Source organism: Cryptomeria japonica, chromosome 5 (genome assembly GCF_030272615.1).
Source record: "Cryptomeria japonica chromosome 5, Sugi_1.0, whole genome shotgun sequence".
NCBI lineage: Eukaryota > Viridiplantae > Streptophyta > Pinopsida > Cupressales > Cupressaceae > Cryptomeria > Cryptomeria japonica.
In genome coordinates, this window is record NC_081409.1 from 30645945 (window position 1) to 30663296 (window position 17352).

At 39.4% G+C, this 17352-nt stretch overlaps 1 protein-coding gene across 1 annotated transcript in view; it reads right to left on the reverse strand.

Annotated features, from left to right (window-relative positions):
• LOC131057369 (uncharacterized) overlaps nt 1-13027 on the reverse strand; it is a 48514-nt gene extending 35487 nt beyond the window's left edge. Inside the window, exons 1-2 of the mRNA XM_057991519.2 lie at nt 12645-13027; nt 11717-11791 (exon numbers count right to left, since the gene is read on the reverse strand). Coding sequence (XP_057847502.1) covers nt 11717-11791; nt 12645-12800 — 231 coding nt within the window. The 5' untranslated portion in view covers nt 12801-13027. The remainder of the gene's footprint in view (nt 1-11716; nt 11792-12644) is intronic.
• Between the last annotated feature and the right edge of the window lie 4325 nt (nt 13028-17352).

The following is a 17352-nucleotide window of genomic DNA, read 5'->3' on the forward strand; positions in this document are numbered from 1 at the left end:
TGGCAAAATGCCCCCATTGGTTGCAAGCCCGACATTGTATCATCGGCCGCCCTTTAGCGTCGTATTGGATTCGGCTTTTATTATTAGTATTATTATTATTGCCTCTTCCTCCTCACCTGTTGTTCCGATAGCCGCCAGACAACGCGTTGTTGATCGCAGGCTAGGACGTGCCGACTAGCGCAGACGGTTCCGTAAAGAGAACCTGTTGGTTACGGGTCCTCATATTGTACGGACACTCCTTGGTAAGGTGTCTGACAATCTGACAAATATCACAAAATGCTTTCTTCGGACAAGACCCCTTGGTGTGTCCGTCGCTGCGGCAGTCCATGCACCATAAATCCCCTTCGTTGGCTTTGCTTGTGCTTCCTTTGGTTGCCTTCATCTCTCTCATCATTCGCTCCATATCTTTCTGGAGAGCCCGTACCTTCCAATTAGACTCGTCATCACTGCTACTACTTTTGTCAGAAGAGGAATCGTCGTCTGACGAGGATTTCTTTTTCTTTTTCTTGGACGTCTTTTGCTCGCTTTCTAAATCCATTGCCCTATTATAGGCGTCGATATATGAAGAGGGAGGTACGATCTTCATTTTCCGTCTAAGAGACGTCTTCAGACCTTCCACGAACCACCGTTTTTTCAGTCCGTCTGCGGGCTGGTTCTCCATCTTTCCTAGCAGCTCCTTCAGTCTCCTGTTGTATGCCCATACTGTCTCCTTGGTACCTTGTTTGGTACTGTATATCTTCGTTACAATTTCGTTGTCATCACGGAGCAACCGAAACTCCTCCGTGAATTCCTTCTGTAGGTTGGCCCACGTGGCCACTTTTTGCTTATCTACATCGGAGTACCAATCTATGGCAACTCCACGTAACGTGGCTGGGAACTGTTGTACCCAGTCATCCTAGTCTGTCACTCCGTTGGCGGACCAAATGGTTTCACATGTACGGTAGTGCCGTAAAGGGTCTTCCTTGCCATCCCCTGTGAACTTTGGCAATTTTTGTTTACTCGCCATCCCTGGTTGTCTTCCTGGGGTTGGCTGTGCCTGTGTCTGCGCCCTTGTGTCGGTCCCTCCGGTGCTAGTGGTGTGTCCCGCGGGGGTGACTGGAGGTACGGTGTTTTGCCTGCCGAGTGTGGCACCTACCGTACGGTTATCCTCCCCTTCGCTGTCACCTGCGCCCACTACTCGCTCCCTTTGGTGATCCTCGCTTTGTGGTGTAAGGGATAAGTTTCTAAACCGATCTCGAGTCTCCTCGACTAGATCTCTCCGTAACCTTGTTTCCTCCAGAAACTCTTCGTGGCTTCTCACCCTACGGTGGTCTGGCGACGCGTAGAAATTCCCCTCGGCTTCTGCACCCTCTGTGACACCTCCTTGGTTCCCTTCGAGCAACCCTTCAGCAGGTCGTCCTTTTGCAAGTTGCCTCAGCCTCCGTCTCCGTTCTACACGTTGTTCCATAATCAAGGCCCTCTGCGCGGCCTCCCACTCGTTCGTTTCTGCTTTTTTATTTCTATCTTTATTCAATAGGTTGGGCATTAATTGCCGCACATTTCCAAAATTCGCAATACATAAATCAACACACTTCTTTATTAATTCATTTGTCGGATACAATCTTGTGTCAATGACACTTTTATTTAAATATATAAAGTTCAAGTTTCAATTCCCTCCTGGCCTGGCGCCATCCCGTTCCGCTTCCCGTCGGTTGCTGTCCTCGTACTGTTGCAGGATTTGTTGGCGTCGCTCTTCCTAGGCAATCTCCTCCAGGCGAGCTTGTTGTGCCAGCGATGCCTGTGCAAGCAACCGGGGAAGATGGTTCATCAACCAGTTTACTGTCGGGCTCACCTCCAACGCTGTCCACACAGCACTTGGTGGAATTTCCACCTCAGCCGCCTCTCGTCGGACGTAGGTCTGGATGGCTACCTAGAGCAGAATTGAAAATTCTCTCGTCACGGTGTCTTCTCCTGTGTAAAGTTTTGTTTGGGCGTCGTCGGACTCTAGGTTTATTTCACCAACGGGTAGGCCCATCGTGTCCGTGTGCCATCTGCATCTTCCGTTCCCGAGTACGTCTAGGCAGCGGCGCCAAATGTTTTGCCAATAAAGTGTAATTCAATGCATTGCAGAAATAATAGACATGACAGAATACATCATGACAGAATATAAAGAAACTCGGATCTTCATTGATTCATAATAATGTCAGTACAATGACAATGACCATACTAACTCTGTATCCATGACCAAGGACTCGCTAATATATAAAGGTGACCGGTCAGTTACCCGGTGTCAACTGTCGACAACCGACGGGTTAACTGCCGTCATTAACTCTAATTACATTAAATGTCTTATTGCTTAATTACCTGACAATAGTCAACTTCCTCCCCATTATTTCCATCTCGACGACCGCCAGCTTCCTCCCGATGCTCATCGTCAGCAACATTGGATCACTAGACTCATTCCCTTCGGGTGATGGTTTTCTCGTCAGTTCCTCCTCGTGCAGCTTACATTGTTTCTGGGTAACTATGTCGTCACTAACTGTATTGGCAATTGCCATTCTCAGTTGCGGCATAGTTTGAAGAAGGTCTACCACCTTGATGGGTACGGTTGTTTGTAGCACCTGCCGAACTATGTTCTTCTCTGACTCCCGCAATGACATACTTGCAGTTCCATTGGAAGTTACTCGTTCCTTCGCCAACACTTGTTCTACTTCGTCTCGTTCCTTTTCCGTACCGGAGTTTGAATAAATCGCCTTCTTTGTTTGTGCTCTTGTGATTGCTAAAACTGCGGCCTCTTGTTCCTCCACGTCCAGCATATCAATACCCTTCTGATTCGGGCAGTTGGTGTCTTCATGGTCACCCGGTCCACACCATTTGAACAATAATTGTATGTTGCCTTTATTGTTATGGCAGTCTCTCGCAAAGTGTCCCCATTCACTACATTGTCGGCATTGTATGATAGGACATCCTCTGGAGTCGTACTGTATTTGGTTTCACCCTCGCTGATTTCCATAACCACTTGGCGATAGATTATATGATTTCGATGGGCTGGACTCTCCCTATGTGAAGAGTACTTGTGTACTTCTCATCTTCAAATTGTACAGGCACTCCTTGATTGAATGCCCCAGCACTTGGCAAATTTCACAAAACATATTTCTAGGACAATTACCTTTCGTGTGCCCCTCCCTTTTGCACTCAATACACCATAGTTCACTACCTTCTTTGTCAGTTCCTTTCTCAGCCTTCAATTCTTTCATCATTCTCAACATATCCCGTCGAAGGGCTCGTACAGTTTTGGATTCTTCGTCACTACCACCTTCGATGCTCTCATCATCATCGGTCTTCCTCTTCTCTCGGGAGGAGGTTTTATTTTCACTCTCGATGTCCATCGCTCGATTGTACACATCGACGTATGAGGACGAAGGCACTACTTTCATCTTCTTGCGTAGTGAGGGTATCAATCCCTCCGTGAACCACCTCTTCTTCAATTTGTCGGCTGGCCGGTTCTCCATCTTGTTCCACAGTTCTTTGAGCCTACGGTTGTAAGCGTGTACATTCTCATTTTTCCCTTGCTTAGTATTATAGGTTTTGGCCATGATCTCATTATCATCCCTCAAGAGTTTGAATTCCTCCTAGAATACCCTCTTCAAATCACTCCATCTCGTCTTGTGTTGGGCGTCGAGGTCTATGTACTAGTCAATGGCGATCCCCCGAAGGGGGGCGGGAAATGCCTTCAACCAGTAGTCCCTGTCATCTTGGCCATTTGCCTCCCAAATGGTCATGCATGTTTTGCAATGCCGTACCAAGTCCTCCGACCCATCTCCCATGAACTTCGGCAGTTTCTGCTTCTCCTGGGTGTTCAACATTGTTTTCACTCGGAAGGTAGGTGTGTATTCGCCTTGTGTGCCGGACCTGGGTGAACTGTTTCGACCGCTACGTTCCAATGCTTTCCCTACACTCTCGACCACGCAGGCGTCCTCTACACATCCACCTTCAACGTCCCCAACACTTCGAGTACTTCCAGGTGTCGACTCGTCTTTGTGCTCCGTCGGGCCGAGGGTCGGCGAATCACCTAATCACTTGGTCTTGACCACCGTGTGGCCTCTTCTCACCTTTGATGGGATCTACGGACATGAATCACTCAAGGCTGACCCGATTTCTTTTAAGGCAACGGCACCAAAATGTTTACCGCTACAACTAGTAAATTAAATATAGGCACATTCAATTATTATAGAGAAGAGACCAAAGATGGTCGGCCAAAGATTACAATAGATCCGACAATACCATGCCCCTTCCTTGGCAATACACGACATATTTAAAGGACCCGACAGTTGCCGAGAGGTACACAACCGTCAACCAACCGCACATAACTACCCGAGACTGACAACCCACTCAATACAATTAATTAATACGTTGTTAGATAACAAATATTATCAAACATAACAACAGACAATTTATGCCGACAATAGACCCCCCCTTAGGTGCAACTTAGGGAGGAAAGAAACCAATGCATTTGATGCAAGATGGGTCCCGGCTACAAGGCCATTTTAGATACCCATGTACAAAAGATCTCTCACAAACGGAGTAAAAGAGAAAACCCACTTGGGAAAAAACTGCTCTCCAAAAGAGAGAATGCAGAAAAGCAATCATGTATATGGGATGGAATGAGAGATGTATGGAGGACTTGTCAATACCCCCAAAAACTGCATCCATCACAAAGATGCAATACAAAAGCCCCCCCATAAGAGGGAAAGATAGAGACTACGTAGCGCCCACCCCCCACCCATAATTCAATGTCTCCAAAGCCACTAAAAAATGTTTGAAGACAAAAGAGAATCCAATGCCTACAAACAACAAGTCTCCCCTTGGGAAGAAAGAAATCCACTAGCGAATGCTAAAGAAACTCCATCTTCATGAAGAAGCAAGAGGGAAGAAGCAAGAGGGAAGAAGCCTCAAAAAGTGTCTCTAAAAACTGATCAAGTGCATCCACGTATGTCTCAGCAAAATCAGGTGTTATCCCAATCAATAAAGAGGATAACAAATGTGGAAACTCAAGAGCAATCTCCAAAGAAGATGTGTAGTCAAAGAGGAGAGAGGTCCCTCAAACATGTCCTCCAAATCTGCAAAAGAAGATTGACAAAACAAATCTAATATACTTGCCATGTAGCCATCCCACAAAGCCAAATCTAGAAAACAAAAAGTATCCTGCTTAATTGAAGTCCTAAAAACCAAGTCAACACTGAAGTATAAAGAAGCGGGAAATGATGGAACTTCATCATAAGACAGAAGAAGAACAAGATTAAAATGACCAACACAGCCCTTGAAGAACTACCCACACTGGATCTAGAAGAATCCACCTTAGAACATTCACCATCATAAACAAAATGGGAAAAGGTGTAAATTTGATTATCATGATTATTGCAACAAGTTGTTTGTTATGCAAATCACAAATGAACACCAAATCTGGAGTGAACTCAATGGACGTACCACTCTGAACTATCTGACATAATGAAAGAAGATTATGGAAAATATCAGGTATGAAAGGAACATCATCAACATCCCATATCAATATCCCCCCTAGCATAAACATCAACATAACCACTATTAGCCATTAAGATCTTAGCTACCCATGAAGGCCTAAGTGACAAGAGCTGGTCAATTAATCCTGTCATATGATCTTTAGCACCAAAGTCAAGTATCTATCCTATAGACCGAACAACATCAGTTACAACAAGAGCATGATATTTCATCTTATTATCTCCATTAGCAAGACCTGCTGATCCTGAGTGTGTGGAAGATGAAGGTTGTGAAGAAGAGGGTGAACTTGAAGACTGATAAGGCAATGCAATATTATGCTCCTTGAGGAGTTGCTTCATCTCTTCTAACTGTTTCTTATAACAATTATGTTCACCATGCCCAGGTTTATTACAATGTCCACACTTAGGTTCTCTTTCTTAAGATTGTCCCCTTTAGAAGAGGTGGGAGTATCACTAGATTTTGTCTTAGGTTTAGATTTCTTCTTTCCTTTAACCTTAGGTGATTGTGCAATTAATGCCTAATTATTTGGAAATGCATCAAGTTGACAAAGCTTAGCTTGTTCTCTAGTCAATCTATCACAAAATGTCTCAAAAGAAGGCATAACAAATGAATCACCTAATCCATCCATGGTAGAATGAAAGGAAGTAGAGAAGTATGCAAATGAACCTTTCAACTTAGAAAAAATCAAGAATATACATTCCTTATCATTTTTATCCTTTCCACAACCAGCCAATTGAGATCTTAAAGATTAACAATCTTCAATGGTAGGAAAAGAATCAACAAAAGTAATGCCAATTATGCCTTAAAAATCATAGCACAAACCTCACTAGATGAACCGAACAAATCCTTGTACCTATACCATACTTGCTTGGGTGTAGTACACTCAATGTGGAAGAACAAGCTATCAGAAACATGCATAGCAATCAAGCCCATAGCCTCATCAAATTTGTTCCTATGAGCAAATCTCTCATATTCTCTAGAAAAATCAGTTTGATGGTCACCCAAGGTAAACCACAAAGCCTTAGACCAAAGTAACCACTGAATTCTTAACTTCCATGTGTGATAATTATGAGTAAGGACCTCAAACCTTGGTTCAACCATTAGGGCAACAAGCACCAAGCGAGCAAAATAGACAAAAATCTGATGTGAAACCTCTTTGAGAGTGAGAATGAAGCGCCCCCCCCCCCCCTCCCAACCACAAAACAAAACTTCTCTAGGAGACCATATGTCTATGCAAACAATGATTATGCCAAAGTTGCAAAAATTGAATAAAATATACCTAGGGCTAAATCTGGAAAAAGTGTATGGACAAAATTATAGAGCTCCTAAATACCTTTCAATTGTGTTGGAATCATGAAAATCAGATAAACTAGCTAATATTTATGAGCTTGGAGGTCCAAAAGGTAAAATTGACTTCAATCAGCAATAAAAGGTACCTAAAGCGAAATCTAGCGAAGTGACCTACACCATTGCAAAGTACATGGAACCAACTTTTTGTCAATATCTCACTTGCAAAAAACCAACACCGCAATGAGAAGTTATGGTCTGAAGAAAAAAATGCCCTATTAGGGCTCTTGGGGGGCAAACTTTGGCCCCTAGGGGCTAGTTGTTGGCCAACAATGTGACCACATTGCTTGCAAATGGTTAAAAAGGGCCCGCCACCAAGCAAGCAACAGGCGGGCAATGCACAATAGTGGCATCACATGCCACTGAAGGCTTAAAAGTCAAGCACTTACAAAGTGACCATAAAAGGCAGACAAACAAGATTAAGGGCTAGCAAATAATCATCAACGAAATAAAAAATTTAAAATAAAAATTTAAAATGTCAAAAATAATTTGTACCAATCAATGTAAGCTTGACGAATGCTAGTGTGGGCGTACTAGGTGACACAGACCTACATACAACCTGCACAAAGAATATACGATCGAGATGCCAAAAAGATGTTGTTAACACTAGTTTTGCACAAGACAATAAATATGCTACAAAGGAGTTAGTTTACGTGCATTTCAACTTGCATTGCAAAAATGACTACAAAGAAGGGCAACTTAAATCTGGAATGTAGAGAAAAACAACTTGACTTGGTTGCTACTACTACCCAATTTGACATATACCCAAAGCCAAATTGGTAACTTATTGCAGACCTTATGAGCAGAAATTATCACACAGAGGAGACCAATCACCATCAGCACTCACAAGAGCAGATTAACTGCTAATATATATAAGCGATCAAGGAAGATTGAAGCATCTGCAGTGACCATTACAGAGAATATAGATCAAGGAAAGATCATTGTGAGCAGCAAAGGCAAACTGGGATCAGACCTGTAACAAATCGGATCTAGATTCACTATATCAAATAGATAGCTTTAATAATTAATATTGTGGGGAGGGAAGGAGGGGTAAGGAAGGGGAGCAATTATAAAATCGCCATCTAGGTAGACCACCCCCAGTGTATGTCCAATGTGCCTGCCGTTGGGGCCAAGAGGATGACAGTCCACTCTTGAGCTTAGATAGGTAGATTACGGGGGCCGTATTACAATCTCCTCTCCCATCTCTACAAGGATTGACTATTGACTTAAAGGGATGAAGCATGAATGGGGAAAGCAGATACAAGCGCCCCACTAGGTAGACCACCCCGAGCAGATGTCCAATGTGTCTGCCATTGGGGCTAAGAGGGTGTGTCCACTCTTGGGCTTAGTGCAGGGATGGCTTCGAGATGACCTATCATGCTTCCTCCTCCAAATCCTAATGTGTGATTGAATACTAGGGCAAAATTCTAGGTTAAATCCAAAATGAGTGAACAAATGGTCAACAAATTAAGGACCTCTGTGGGAGCAGAAAGGTGGGGTTAGGCCCTCTTTTTGGATCTAAGTGGCTTATGAGAGGCAAGGTGGGGATAGGCCCCCTTCCCGACTCATGGGAGTAGAAGGGTGGGGTTAGACCCTCTTTCAGGCTCTAAGTGGCTTATAAGCGACAAGGTGGAGATAGGTCCCCTTCCTAGCTCATGGAAGCAAAAGGGTGGGATTACGCCCTCTTTCTAGCTCTAAGTGGCTTATGAGTGCCAAGGTGGGGATAGGCCCCCTTCCCAGCTCATGGAAGTAGAAAGGTGGGGTTAAGCTCTCTTTCTGACTCTACGTAGATTGCAAGCAGCAAGGTGGAGTTAGGCCCCCTTCCTAGCTCATGGGAGTAGTAAGGCGGGGTTAGGCCCCCTTCCTAGCTCCTAACAAACCCTTCAATGCACTGACCTTTTCCAAATCCAAATACTTCTTTATTTCTTCCTTAATCTAGCCAGCCTACAAAGTATACAAAATCAATGGGTATCTAAAAATAAGTTTATTTGTGTGTATTCTCCGTGTCTGCATATATTCATGTGTATGCTACATGTTTTTATGTGTATGCTCCGTGTTTGGTTCATACCTGATGTGTTCCTCCATGTGTATCTATTCCAAAAAGATATGAATTTATTTAGAAAAGAGCATTGCATGTAAGGTCATAGATTGTAATGTCCCCTTTGGGAATGCCCTAAATCTTGCCCTTACTATTATCAAGTCTGCTGGCTTCCTCTCTTTATTATTCTGAAATCAGTTATGAAGTTCGATGCTTCCTTGAATGGATCTATTCATCTACTTATTGGTTCCATCCTTCTTCAAATATTGTCACCTTCACTTTATACCCTTCATGGAGAAAAAGGGTCACATCCTTTGGTTATGAAAAGATACATCTGTTTGGAAACAACTGCTGCCCTTTCACTTCTTATTTAATCTTCACCTATCTCTCACTTCTCAAGTCTGTCTTTACTGCTTTTCAAATCTGCATATTAAGATTTAAGATATGCATATCTTCTTCTTCTAGATCTGCAATTCCTATTTTCTTCTTCCCTTCTCAAATCTTATTTCAGACCCCTCTATATACTTCTGCTCTGAATCTGCTCTAGATCTCCTCTAAATCCACCTTATTCCCCTCCATTCCATTTGATTCTTCTTCCCCTTTATATCTTCCAATGTGAGGGATCCGGATAATAGATCACACATTTTCATCATGTCTGCCTTTTGGCAAGAGTCGCAACCTTTCACAATTAGCACCTTTTGAAAGACTCACTTCCCATTCCTTTCTTCTTCCCTTAATCCTTCCTTGATTCACATGTTCCATTCTTTCTTCCTTTCTCCATATCTCCCCCTTCAAATGAAGTTCTCTTCTCCCTTTTATATCTCAAGTTTGAGGGAGTCGCAACTTTTCAATTCAGGCCTTCTGACCATTCATTAAACTAAACTAAATTTTATTATTTTATATTTTCGTTTTAATTTTATTTTTATTCTGTTATATTTTTATTTTATTATTAGCATTTATTATTAAATCCTATTTCAAAATGGGTACATTACATAGATGTGTGTCATGCTTCTAATCCTCATCTTAATATATATTAAGTTCTTGTGTTAACACAAAGAGGTATCCAAGATATTGTGCATACGTTGGGTCAAATCAAATCAAGCCTTTACATTTCAAATGATGAGAAACGAAAGATGAGAGAAAACTAGTCTTAAAATATAACTGGCTATAATATAAGAGCAGCGCAGCAAAAGGTGGATCACAAATTAGACTCCATGATCATTCAACTATTTTGGGAAGGGTGGACTGTCATGCCCCTGCCATGACAACCTACCTTAAATAAAAACAAATAAATAATAGATAAATGCAATATATCTATACATTCAGAAAATTGCCCTATTAAATAAAACTTCACAATTTTCTAATCAGCAGCCTGTAAGTATTCGCTCCCTTAATCAGCAAACTAACAGCTAAGACGTCGGTTAAAGAACAGCAAATCAAATCGACTTCTCTTTCATTAAATCAGCAATTTGTCCAAGCAAATTCTCTTCATGTAATTGGCGATTTGTCTAAGCAAGTTAAGGCATTGACTTAAGCAAATTAACAAAGTCTAAACAAGAAGCGCAAGACAGATGTGAAGAGATACACCTTTGGAGAAGGTTGCGTACATGGGAAAAAGACGTGACCCTTCATTGCAATAGAGGGGTATATAAGACAGATCCATGTTGGCATCAAGGGCATCGAAAGAGATCAAGAAATCAATTGGAGAAGAACATCCATAGAACCAAGCATCTACAGTAATCATCCAAATAAAGTGAAGATTATTTTGAACAGCAGATACAAGCAAAAGATCGGACCTGTAATAGATCAGATCCAGATTTCTCATACCAACAGATTTAAATCAAGGCTCATCTTGTTAAAAAGAATATTTTACTTGGAAAAGATATAACCCTAACCCTAACTCATCTCTCGCTCTATTGCATTTGTGATTCTAGGGCAAATTTTAAGGTCAATCCGGACGAAGACATTACAGAGATTCAAACTCATGACCTCAGCTGTTGAATGTTCATTTACAGCTCCTTAAGATTTTTCAACCTATTCCCACAAAACCCATTATCAGGTGAAACAAAAATTACAATTTTAAAGATGATGAAACACAAAGTGTGTTTCTAAATGTCAATTATCCAATCCTTGTACATAATTTTTCTGGAAAATCTATGTTCTGAACATTATGGATTGTGAAAGCTCGAAGCCTCTAACAATAATATATTGTCCAAGGGGCTGTAACATTGAGGCACCAAAAAAAAAACTAAATATTATAAGAAAATCACAAAAAACAGTTTTTCTCCTTTATTTAAACCCTTGTTTTTTTTAAATAAAGTGGATTGGCATGATTGAACTATTTTACCTCCAACTTTGGTTAGCATATATTTCCTATTCTCTTGTCCTAATGGCTGAATATAATTTCTGTATTATTGGAGTTATTTAGATATTACATACTTTGAGATATTTGTTTGCAAATTTCTATATGTTTTATTCCCTGGTCTTTTCCCTGAAATATTTTTGCTAGAACATATTATTTTGGACCTTTCGCATTCTTTTGCGCTGTGCGATAATGGTTCTTGCCGACATTTGTAATAGAGTGACCCAGGTTGAAATCTCTTCAACAATAACTCTAAGAGACATGTAGTGAAGGTTCTACAGCGATTAGGAGGTACATTCAACTGTGATCCATGTTTACAAAGCTTATGAATGTTATCCAACTTATCCAAACCACAATAAAGTTATCACATAACCTAACAAGCGCCAAAAACATAAATTACAATTAAAATCAAATTTTCACGAAAATAAAAATGATGCAGATAGGAACCATACTCTGGCAGTAATAATGGCTCCTGGTTCAGGCACGGGCCCATGCTCCTTCTCTTTCACTACTTCAACAGTGGGTCTCTGAGCAAATCCACAGATGTATGTATATCAAATACAAAAAATATATAAATTAGAGTTTGCAGAAAGATTTAGAAATAGTATTCCTTCTTCATCACTTCAATGGTGGATCGCTGTGAACACTGAAAACTCACAAATGCATATGTTTGAAAAACTTGAAAGCAAAAATAATTAAATTTTCCCAATAGAATGACAAACAGTTTCTTTCTTTCTCTTTCGCCTCTTCATTGATAAGTCTGCTCAAACCCACAGATACATATAACTTAAACACTAAAAACAAAATGAATTCAATTTTGAGAGGAGAATGATAAGTAATATTCCTTCTCTTTCACGACATACATAATTTCGACAATCAAAAACTATAAGAATATATAAATATTTTTTACAAAGAAATTGAGAAATAAGATTCTTCTCTTTCACCGCTTCATTGGTGTCTCTTAAGAAACCCACAAATACATATTTTTCAGGCATCCAAAAACAGAATGAATGCAAAGTCAGAAAGTAAATGAGAAATTGTATTATTGCTCTTCCACCAACTGAACAGTGGTACTTTCAGAAGACCCGCCACAACTACATAGCTTTTGGACACTCAAAAATAAAATAGATTAAATTTTGAGAGAGAATGAGAAATAATACTACTTCCCGGGTTACCTCAATGATGGATGCCCGAGAAAACCCAAAGAAGCATAAATTTCGGACACAAACACAAATCCGAAACTAAAGAGCTCAATTTTTCTCAAAAAACTAAAAATAGTTCCTTCTCGATCACTGCTTAAACGGTGGAAGCCACAGAGAAATCAATTTTGCAAATAGACTGAGAAATGCCATTAATAGCTAAGGAACATAAGCAGGGTACCTTGTCTTCAGCTTTTGGTGGCGAGGGAATGACGCGCCTTATGCCCACAACACAGGCGTAGATCGTATTGTTATTAAGATATGTTCCAGGGCCTGCAATGTAGTCGTATGATTTACCCACTATCTCTCCCGGTGTCTTATAGTTTGCTGTAGACATTTTTCAACTACTGTGCTTACGAACTAAATCTTTGGCTCCAAATGGAAAAGTTTATATGTAGCTTATTTACAGATGGCTGGGATTCGCAGGAAATCATGTCACCGCCTTAGCATAGAGCTAATATTTTGCCTTCCCAAGTGCAAGTTCCCAAACGACTGGTAAGCGATCACTACTCAAAGTTTTTAGGCATTTTTTTGCAGCAGGCTCTATTACTGTTCGTATTTCTTATTTTAAAGAAATAAAAGTAATTATTTTTCAGTTATATAATTTATTTTTTAATTCAGATATGTCAATGAGACAAATTTTGGAAGTTCAATTTAGAGGGAAATATAAAAGTAGAGTTGAAATTTTGTGTGGTCAAGTGGCATATTTTTATTGATATGTAATTTCAATTCATATTTTCTTATAATTTATTCTCAATATCTATCATTTCTTAGATCTAGATGATATCTTTGAGAGCTTTATCTCCCTTTTTGATGAAGATGAATCTACAATTATTCTTTGTATCATTTGATTTTTCTTTTCTTATATTCCTTTTGAGAATGATCCTAGACCACCTTTAGTATTTAGTGTCATCCACCATCAATGCAATGAATGAATGAATGAAATATTTTAATAACGTCCACGAGGCCCAAGCAGCCTATGGAACCCACGAACAGTAGAAAGACAAAGACCCATCACTAGGGCATAGTGTTGTTAAGCAATTGTAGCTTCTTTTCCAGATCAATTCTTTGATGGTGGATGTTAATCAACAGATTTGCAGTGTTTTCCAACCTGGCATTTTCAAATAATGTGCTTAATTTGTTAATTTTCAAGGTGTCTTCATAGTTCATGCGAATATCGCTATACGTTGAGCATTCCATAATAAAATGCCATTTTGTCTCAACTACTTCTACATTGCAAAAAAAGACATAACCTTTTTCCCCACTCCTCTTTAGGTATCATCCATACGCATGTTTCACATCTCAAGCAGCGAGAACTTGTCCTTAATTGGGCTATCAACATTTTTGCTTTACATTTGATATTGGCTCCTATGTAGCCTTTTTCCTCGTGATCTCTCATTGGGTTGAATTCTTTGATATAATGATCTTTTTTTCCCCTGTTTTCTTCATTCCATATACCATGTCTGAATTTTTCTATCACATATTTTTTTTATTTCCTTATTAGTGATTGGACATTTTATCATGCTAATGTCTCATTTCTTCATCCATTTGACATTTTGTTTCATCCATGTCTTCTTCCTTCTGGTTAGCTTTTCTTCTACAACCATCTTCGGCCAACGGTGCGTTTCCATATTTTGAATTTTCCTTGAATAACTTACTAATCGAATCATTGTTGATGCTTCCAAAGGGAAGAAGCCAGTTTCAACTAATAAGATTTCATATGGAACTGCAATTTCAATTTTGAGGCTGCTTATGATAAGATGTTTTTGAATTCTTTCTACTTGCCTCCATTTTTTATTTGACATGCTATTGCCCCATATAAGATCACTGAGGTGACCAACAAACCAAAAAACAGTTTCTTGTTTCTCCAATCCCATAGTTCAGCATTCCTACATCTATTTTGTAGTGAATACAAATTTTTCCATCCCCCTTGGATTCTTTTAGCTCTACATGTTTCCCAATTAAGCTTGGTGTGGAAATCAAGCCCAAGATATTTGTATTCATTCACAACCTCCAGCGAATTGCCTTCAAAAAGAAATTGGTTTTGTATCGTGTTATTTCTTCATAAAGAAAATATCATCACTTTGGTTTTGGAAGTGTTAACTTGTATCCCAACGTCATGACAAAAGGTTTCAAGTTCCCTCAAGTGTTCCCTTAAGCCATGGGCAATCTTAGCAATTAGGATGAGATCATCAGCATAGAGCAATAACTTTATTACATAGCTAGCCAACTAAATTCCTTCCCCGCTGGTCTTATTTAACCATTCTTCTAACTTATCAATGTATAACCGAAGCAGGGTTGGAGAGAGCGAGCAGCCTTGTTTGACACCTATATCGCTACCAAAACATTCTGACATTCCCTCTACAGCTCTGATCTTAGCCTTTACCTGCTCATATAGTATATGCACTGTAGCTCTAAGCACATTAGGCACTCCCAATTCTTCCATTCTATTCCATAGTTTGTCACGAATACTGTGTCAAAAGCTTTCTAAAGTCTACAAACAGCAAAAGGCTTCACCACCTTGGGTGTTCCATAATTTTTTGACTAAGAATCTAAGAGTGACATTGTGGTCAATAGTGGAGTGTTTTGGTCTGAAACCCGCTTGCCCTTTAGCTCTCTTTCCTTCTCTTTCTGCCCAACTACTAATCTTGTGTTCAACCATGCTTCCAGAGAGTTTCTCCATTAGAGGATTAACCATTATGGTGCGATAGTTTGATGGGTTATTGATATCATCGCTTTTATGAAGAGGAATCACCACACTAGTTGTCCAATTTTTTGGGAAGCCTTCTTTGATTGACCTTATTAAAGATTTTTTTTATATCAGGTGCAAGACCAACTCTACCCCATTTTAGGTACTCAGCTGGCAACCCATCAATATCATGAGCTTTTCCACCTGCCATCCTTTTTATTTCTTGATTGATATCCTCAATGGTAAAAAGTTTAGTATCTTATTTGACTACTGGGGGGCTATGTTTATCCTAATTAGGCTCATATAACAACTTTGCATACTCAAGCCACTGACAATTTGTGATGTTGTTTTCTACTTGTCCTCTCTTTTGTTGTAATTCTTTCCAAAATCTCTTTGGATTCTGCTTTCCAAGAGCTATCAACTCCATTCTTCTAGTGTTCACATATTTTTCTTTTTTACCCCTTATCAGTTTTTTGTATGCTTTCTTATTTTCTTTGGTTGTCCCACCTTCCCATAGTTTTCTCTTTGCCATTTTGCATTCTTCGTCAAACCAAGGATTTGCCAAAAAAGTATTTTTAGTCTCTCTTCTAGGTTTGGACCTCTTGCATTCATCTAGAGCCTTGTGTATTAGGTGGACCAGCATAACTTCATTTATAAAATGATTTTCTGTAGAACCCAAACTATACTCATGTTCCTTAATATTTTGTTTGAGAGTAGCATTAAAGAGTTTTTGATTTTCATGAGTCATGAGAATTCTGCCCTGCGAAGATGCATTCTTCTTATTTGTTTGGCTTTGTTCCTTTTGTTGCATGTCGATCTTGATGGCCAACTTAATAAATATTGGATTATGATCAGATTTTAGTTCTATCGGGCAGTCTCCTATCCCTAACTCCAACATTCTCAAGATGTGGTCTTGTGAGCAAATAACGTAGTCCACAACACTCTGACCATTGTAAGTTTTATAAGTGATATTGCCTTAATTTGGCCATGCTCTCATACCATTTCATATGACCATGTTGTATAGACTACATAGCCCCATTAGTTCTGCCTCATATTGAATAATGTTGCTCGTACACCTTCGGGGGGAGTTGCATGGTCTCTCTTCTTCTATCTCTTCTAGGAGGGAGTTTATTCTCACATGGGATTTTATCCTTCCCAATCTTTGGGGGTGGGGTGGGTATATAGCTCACTCTCTCTGCTTGGGTGTTCTTTTCTCTCTATATATTTTGGGAGGGGGTTTTATCTCTGTTCTTTAGGGGCGCCTTCTTCTCTTTGTGGGGATAATCTATTATGTTATAAATTAGGATCTTAAGATAGTAATCATTAGAGATTAAAAAAAAAAAAATTAAAATCATACAAGCATAGATTATACACATTACATAAGATATACATGAGAAAAACCCTTTCAAGTAAAAAATCTCATAAAGCACCATTTTATTAAAACACTTATAAAAAATAGACTAAATCTAGGGAGGCTTCTCCACATACTTTCACATGGTCAATAATATGTTTTGTGCATAGTGATATAATTCACAATAAAATATCCAAATTCACACACTTACAAATGAGAGAGAACCTTCTTAGATATAGGAGAAAGGGTAGCAAAATATCTTAACGGGTATTAGTCACACTTGTTCAAAGCAACCATTCATAAAAAAATTAATAATGCAATGGTTATTGTGCTATTAATTATTAAATGGTGTGTGATTTATAGCATAAGGTTTTATAACCTTATATTAAAACAATACATAAATGTTATGAGGGTATAACCCCTTATTAACATTGTGTTGAGAGAGACCCGATAGTGGCCATGGTATCAGTAGCTTTATTACTCAACGTCAATATCTATTAAAAAAAGATAGTTGAGAAGTAATGTTTAAAGCTATCAACCATTCTAATGTAAGGGAGTAATTTCTCATTTTTTTGTTTGGTAGCCATCATTTACATATGACTAGTTGCGAGTCTCCGTAGATTTGAAGCTCCTTAATATACCATTGAAAATCCATCCTTAGTCTTGTGTTTAGAGCTTCATATTTTACAATGCTTTTTTGTGCATGGGAAAGCTAGTTGATATGTTTTGGGTATATAATTTACTTGTGAAGTGACAAAAGGATTCCTACTTTCGAACCATGTTGGGTGTATAAAACATCAAATTATAATTTTCATTGGTGTTTTGGATTGACTATGAATATTGTTTCAT